At 39.1% G+C, this 7,523-nt stretch overlaps 1 protein-coding gene across 1 annotated transcript; it reads left to right on the top strand.

Annotated features, from left to right (window-relative positions):
• Positions 1 to 1,360: 1,360 nt before the first annotated feature.
• Positions 1,361 to 7,493, top strand: LOC104537560 (stromelysin-1-like; the record flags this gene model as incomplete). The annotated part of the gene is made up of 9 exons (XM_010180482.1): positions 1,361 to 1,465; positions 1,613 to 1,857; positions 2,327 to 2,475; positions 2,562 to 2,693; positions 3,592 to 3,753; positions 4,345 to 4,564; positions 5,730 to 5,863; positions 6,382 to 6,541; positions 7,390 to 7,493. Coding segments are annotated over exons 1-9 (1,411 nt in total), but the record flags the coding sequence as incomplete, so codon positions are not given.
• Positions 7,494 to 7,523: the final 30 nt, after the last annotated feature.

The following is a 7,523-nucleotide window of genomic DNA, read 5'->3' on the forward strand; positions in this document are numbered from 1 at the left end:
CTAACTCAGCAGTTCAGGGACCTGGGCTCTGACCTGGGTCATGTATGTAGTGTGACCCGGCCAGTTCAACTCGTTTCCTTTGGAAGGAGGCCATGCCTTTTCCCCAGGCCACCTCACAGACTGCAAAGCTCAGCTGCTGTGGTGCTGGGGTTGTTTATTTGGAGTTTTCAATATGTTTGCTCTCACTGGAAAAGTGGTTTCTTTCCCTTCTTTTTCTCATGTTCAAAAAGAAGTAGATTATTTTTAGCTTGCATTTTTCCTTTTGAACTTGCATTTGGGCACTAAGTCAACACAGGAGAATTCTGCTTCAAAGGACGAATGTCTCAGAAATGACAGGCAAAGAGAGAACTGAGTGACAGTGATTCCTCAATCCCTGAATAAAGTGCAATGCATCACATTCAGGAAAGGACATAGGAACCAAAAGTAGAACTTCTGGCAAACTGAGAAACTCGGACTCTACAGCTCAAATCCTCATCATCTTCCAATTGATTTTGGAGACTTTTAGTAAAATGTTCCTCTGAAGAGCCCCGTGCCCCCCAAGGTGCCTCTAGTTCTCTACGGCAATTTCTGCCATTTCATTAGTTGTGAAAATGCCCTTGGCTAATAGGCTGTACAGACCAGGATACATGATCTGGGGTGCTCTACTGAGACCTTTACACTGTGATGGGGAGGTTGCCTGGGGAAAGTATGAGAGAGCAAGGGGGTGCAGCCATAAATCTGTGATTACACGGGTTGGGTAGCAGCACAGGTGATGGTTCTGTAACTATGCTGAGATCTCAGGTTCAGGAGAAGAGCTAAATAAGTCATTTGAATAATCAGCTATGTCACTAAAATTATCAGGGACAAGATGGGCTAAAGGAAGGTGTTCATCCCTGACATGCCAGGGTCCTGCACGGATGCCACACTGAGAAAACTGAGGGTCAGTTTCTTGAGGTCTTTTATCACATGCTACAAGGAATTACAGATTGCTGTCCCTCACAAAGAGCCAGGTCCCTTTAGCACCTCTGGAAAATGAGGTGAGGTGATTTTTATCTTGGTGACTGGTTATAGATTTAGATACTTGTAATCTGGATGCTAGTCCAGTTGAGGAATGAGGGGAAAAAAATTATGTCCAATAATATGATTGCGAAATCAGGGAGTTTTGGTAAACTGGTAATGTGTTAGCTTGCTTCTAAAACCAAATTTGTTTTCTGTGTTTGTGTGGGAAATCAGAGGATGTTATAAACTGAGTCATGCAGTTATTGACTTTAGCAAGCACGCCACTGATATAAATAGAGAAACACTGGTAAGCCCTGGACAGAAGAAGAAGAGATTGAGAGGTCATCTAGCAAGGAAGGACTGATAGGACAGGGAGGCAAAAATGAAGACAAAGATCCTTCTTTTCCTTGGGTTGCTATATGTTGCGTGTTCTTGTGCTTTCCCTGTGGTTCCAGAAAAGGAGAAACAAGATATGCAGTTGGCTAAGGTAAGGACTACAGACAGAATGTAAGAAATAATTTATTGAGAAAATGAATGTGGTGATGTATTAGTGATGTAGGATGTTTTATTAACAACTCTCTGCAATTGAAAAGAACTATTTATGTTCTAAACAGTTGTTTTTTTTCTCCATCAGAAATATCTGGAAAATTTTTATGAATTTAAAGAAGAGAAAAGTTCTCTCTTTAAATCAAAGAACCTCAATCACATGGCCAACAAAATCCGAGAAATGCAGTCATTTTTTGGGCTAGAGGTGACTGGGGAGCTGAATCCTAAGACACTTGACTTGATGAAGCAGCCTAGATGTGGAATACCAGATGTCCGTTCATACAGCACCTTCCCACAGAGCCCTAGGTGGAGGAAAGAAGATGTGACATATCGGTAACATATGTTAAAGCATGTTTCTCCGTACACCGTTGGGAAGCTTTGTGAATGCTAGGCAGGAGCAATGCCAACAGGTTCTTTACCATTTATTCCTGTATTTATCCATATCAAAGCCCATTCAGAATGAAAGGACCACAAATGTCCAGACTATTCATATCCTTTGCTTTAGGCTTCAAAACAGTGATGAAAATACCAAAATAGGAGTTTACATTAGTTAGTTAACAGCCTACTAAATAATATACTCAGTGGATAGAAGGGACACAAATGAGAGTATATATGTTAGAATTTCTGAAAGACGTGAAAGAAAAGTATGAAAACTGCCTCTGTGTAAGCAAATAATTTGAAAATAAACAACTTGAGACATATAAATAACAATATCCAATGGTTAAAACATTTGACCTTGATACTATGTGCCCGAGCCACATGTGATCTGGTTGTTTTTAATTCCTTTCTCCTTATTTCACAGGATTTTGAACTACACTCCAGACATGTTACAAGCTGATGTAGAGGAAGCAATTGCAAAAGCCTTCCAGCTCTGGAGCAGTGTCACCCCTTTGAGATTCACCAGAATCTACAGTGGTCAAGCAGATATCATGATCTCCTTTGCAGCTGGATGTAAGGAGACTCCCTTGCCTGGGAATAAGTATTTGTCATTCTTACAAAGATGATGAAAAGCATTAGTTTTTTCCATTTTTTTTTAGTTCACGGTGACTTCTATTCCTTTGATGGTCCAGGAGGAACTCTGGCTCATGCTTATCCCCCCAGCAGTGGGATAGGAGGAGATGCCCACTTTGACGAAGATGAAAACTGGACCAAATTTACTACCTATCAAGGTAGGTAACCTTCAATATTGTGTTGCCTGCTTTTCATTAGACAGTGTTGTCTTGGAGACACTGTAAAGTCCCAGATCCCATGGCAGTAGTTCCAGTATTTACTGAGATGTAAAATATAGTGTAATTTAGTAAAATGATTCTGCATATTTTGACCTGGGCTGAGGTTAATGCACATAATGCAGTTGCAGCTTCAGTGAAGGCAATGAGATTAACGTGAAAAAGTAATATTGATTAATCATGTCATCACAAGGCAGGGAATACTCACCCTCAGGTAATAACCTTGAAAGTTACAATAATAAGCTCTCACTTCCTTTGTTTATTTTTTTTTCTGATTTAAATTGATGTGAATCTTTAACTTCTGCAAAGGAAAAAAAAAACTCTCAATCAACAAAAATGCCTAAAAAATCTTGAGTATGTTTGTAAATATATTTAAATATAATAGTGAAGTGTTCTGGTTTCCAGCAATGTCCAAGGATGATGTTACATTTTACTGGTCTTTGTGAAGTAGTTAGCAGGTGAATTCCATGCCATTTATGATTACCAAAATCTGACCAGATGGCTAAAATGTTCTAACACAGTTTTCAGCCATTATTAACACTAAAGAATCTTTGATTCTTTGTTGGCAGGAAAATTTCTGCAACACGAGCAAAAACTGTCCCCAGATTGATTTCCCTAAACTGTCCCCTAGATTGATTTCTAAACAAATAAATGTTAGAATTCAAAACCAATTTATTCTCCAAGATGCTAGAGAACGTCTTACTTGGGACGTAGTTAGATTTTTCTGTTTTATTAAGACTGCAGATGATATATAAATCATGAGAGGATGGCACCTGTATCCCACTGTCATGCAAAAAAAAATTAGTGTTTGTTCTTTGTGCTGCTTTTTTTTCTTTTTTAGGATACAATTTATTTCTCGTTGCTGCTCATGAGTTGGGCCACTCACTGGGTCTTGGTCATTCCAATGTCTTCGGTGCTTTGATGTATCCTATATATATGGCCAGGGATACAAGAGACTACAGGCTTCCTCAAGATGATATTGATGGCATTCAGGCCCTCTATGGTGAGCAAGATGCTTTATTTTTTGTAGATGATGGATAAGCACTTATAATTAACTTTACCCAATGGCTAAAATGTACTGAACTTTCTACTGCAAAAAACGATACTGAGGTTTAATTTCCAGATATTATTTTTGGGCATATCTCCTGGTTTCTTTGTGGCTAAGAGCCTACATCTGCAAAACGGGATCTGTGGGTGGGCTGTATCCATGACTGTAAGCCAAAAGGTCCAAGAGCCTTTCTCCAATTATACCAGAAGAACAGTCCATGTTCATAATATTAAACTCTCTTATCTTCCACAAAAGGGTGGTCACAGGCACAACTGCCCTTTGGAAACGGTGTGTGCTCTACATGATCCCCTGAGCACGTACAGTTTAAGACACCCACAGCTTGTTCAGACAGAACAATGGCAGACATAATTTTAGCAGCAGCACAGATAGCCAAGTTAAACTGCCCAGGAACTTTCCCTGGCATTACTAGTTGAGTTTTAACCTTAAAAAACCTACACGTTTGGCTCCATATGGTACATCCTGAAGCTCTGCAACATGAAAAACTCTGATTCACCTTTCAATTCCACATTTATCTTCTTCCCAAAGGACCCCCCAGGGAATCTTCTGCACTTCCAACAAAAGCATTTCCCCCACAAGATCCAACTGAAATGACACCTGCAGAAGCACCAACTGAAATGTCACCCCGCGAAGAACCAACAGAAACTACACCCTCCAAAGCCCCCACAAGACCAGAGGACTGTGACCCTCATTTGACTTTTGATGCTATCACCACTCTTCGTGGGGAAATACTGTTCTTCAAAGGCAGGTAAGTGCTTTCATTTCTAGCAACATCTTTTCATAAGACTCACTAATGCAAAGCATCAAGTTCAGCTCAGGGAATTTATCTTCCCTTGGTTACAAAGGTTGATATTTCTTTCTGAAAGTATTAAGGCAACTTTGCAAAATTTTACTAGCCCAGTGGGGCTGGGTGAGTAATGTGATTTACTGACAGGTGAGTAAAATGTTTTAAGCCATCATACATCACCACCCATGTCTGTTAAAATTGTGCAATGCTGAATAATCCCAGTGTCACTCCTCAGCCTGCAGCTGCTTCGCATGCAGCACCATCACACCATCCTGCCTGTGGGTAGGGAGCTGTGGAAAATGTCACTGGTGACTTTTGGTGGCACTCTGACCTAGGAGTCCACCCTGGACCAGTGCCCGGTACTGTCTGCAGGGAGTCCCTGCTGTTACAGATGTCCACCTTTTGGGCATGCTCTGGCACTAGGTACTTGTTGGCTGGACACATCTGCCCTGGTGAGGGAGAACAGCATGTCAGGCCCAGACTTTCACCCACTTCTTGGTTTGGCAATTATGTACTGATTGAACAAGCTTTCTTTGATGATGTGGGTCTGATTTCCCTTCTAAAACACATGATGAAGAATTATAACTTAAAAACATAATAATTTTCAGGAAAAAGGAGAAAGGAGCAGATCCTCCTTAAACTGGGTTTGAACATGTTTCTCAAGAATCTTTAATGAACGTTTATAAACAAATTGAAATTAGAAATGCAGCTGCGTCTACTTGCATGGGACACAGTGAAGACAAAGCTTCAATTGTCAACACTACCACAGACGTCACGTGTTGTTTTGGACAAGTCATCAGAGTGCCAGTGGAAGGGTCTACAGGGCCACCAGCTCTAGGTGCCCTTGCTTGAGCCAATGGGTTGGACAAAATGATCTCCAGAGGACCCTTCCGACCTCAACCATTTGGCATCTCAGAGTAACCAGTAGTAATGGGAAATGCCTATGAGAGGGCAGGGCAGGGTGAAGCTCTGTACCTTGGGAGGGGTGATATCTCTGTCTCACAGGGAGAACTGGCATCCAGATAGTAGTATTTAAAGTACATTTCTGTGCTACCAATCTTCTAGTGAAATTTGAACAGTGAAACCCTTTTCAGTTTTTCATTTTTCATGTTTTCATTTTTATCAGCTATGTCTGGCGCAAAAGTCCATATTTCTCAGACATTGAGCACGACACCATCTCCTCATTCTGGCCATCACTGACAGCTGGCTTTGATGCGGCTTATGAGGTTGACAAGAAGGATCGGGTGCTATTTTTTAAAGGTATTTCTTTTATATTTCATTCACTCCTTTTTTTGAATTAATAAAGTTATAGTAGTACTGCTAATGTTAAGTAATAATAATGGAAGTAATATTATACTAATAGAAGTTATTCTTAATATTTAAATCCATCTTCATTTTGAAATGCTGTTACTGTCATTAAAAAATGCTGCTTCACAATAGCCCTGTATAGTATGATATTCTTATTCTTTTCAATTGAATTGAATCAAATTTAATTGCCTACATCAGGTTATTTAAAAACATTTTTAAAGGTGACAAACACATCTAGAAAATATGTTGAGTTTTAACTGTTGAGTATGTAATATTATAACAACTACAAAAAGTGGAAAATCCAACAGCTTTGAAATATTCAAATTTAAGTGTGTCCTAGAGGGGCATGTTCTTGTCTGGACATCTATGGTATTTGGTGGCATTTACCACACAGAAAGCTCTGTGACTTTCATGGAAAGCAGCTCAGCCTCCTCAGGAATCCCTGTTAACTTTTTCCGGTTTTCCTGCAGACAACCAGTACTGGGCTGTCAGTGGCTACAGCATAGAATCAGGCTTCCCCAAGCCTATTCAGAACCTGGGCTTCCCCACCAGTGTTGGGAAAATTGATGCAGCTGTTCATGACCAAAATACAAAGAAAACTTATTTCTTTGTAGGCAACAAGTACTGGAGGTAAGGCTTATTACTCTTTTGTACAGTAGATAATCAAAGTATCTTTTAAAATGTCAAGTTGCATTAGTATTTGTATGGTAATTTTGTGGCCACTTACTGTCAGCCTTCTCAGCCAGTATAAAGCTGAAACTCAGAGGCAATTACTCACATCTTTTTATAGAACAAAGTCTGTAACACATGAGATAAAAACAACATCCATTTACTCTTACCAGTCTGTGACTAAGAGACAAATGAGCTTTGTTTATTTGTTAGGAAGCAGTATTACATGAACTTAGTATAAAAAGTATGTAAGTAGACTTTATCATCATGTCATGTATTAATTCAGAAGTTATTAAGGGGCAGAAGTGCTCTCTGAAATTTTTAAATGACAAAACTATCAAGAAAGCTATGGAAGGATATTAAAATACTTACCTTTTAAGAGAGAGTTCAGCTAGACAGTAATGTTAGCCCTAATAATTAATCTTTAATATTATCTTAAAAAAATAATGTTACACCAGAAATTTACATTCCATTTATGGGATCACTTCATAAATTGGATGATGCTGCAAAATAAAAATATTCAGTTTGTATAATTGTTTATTACTCAGTATAAACCCCATCCACCCTTATTGTCAGTCTCAGGGAATGAATGTGAACTATTTAGTCTGATGTTCTGAAAACAGACTTGCATAGGCCACTAAAGATGTGAATATGCACACAGCAAGGATTTATACAGTTCTGTGGGATCACAGATGCTGCAGTGACTGGCTTTTCAGATGAGAGTAGGCTTATTTAGTAAAAATTGCATCTGATTTCAACATTGAACATTACATGCTTCTTTCTTGTTTTCATGCAATTACTTTATTTAGTTTCAATGAAAATACCCAATCAATGGAAAGGGGATATCCAAGAAAAATAGCAGCTGACTTCCAAGGAATTGGCCACGCAGTTGATGCTGTCCTTCACAAAAATGGTAAATAAATTTATTTCTAAAATAAATATT

This window comes from Mesitornis unicolor, unplaced genomic scaffold (assembly GCF_000695765.1).
Source record: "Mesitornis unicolor isolate BGI_N332 unplaced genomic scaffold, ASM69576v1 scaffold14943, whole genome shotgun sequence".
NCBI classification, from domain to species: domain Eukaryota; kingdom Metazoa; phylum Chordata; class Aves; order Mesitornithiformes; family Mesitornithidae; genus Mesitornis; species Mesitornis unicolor.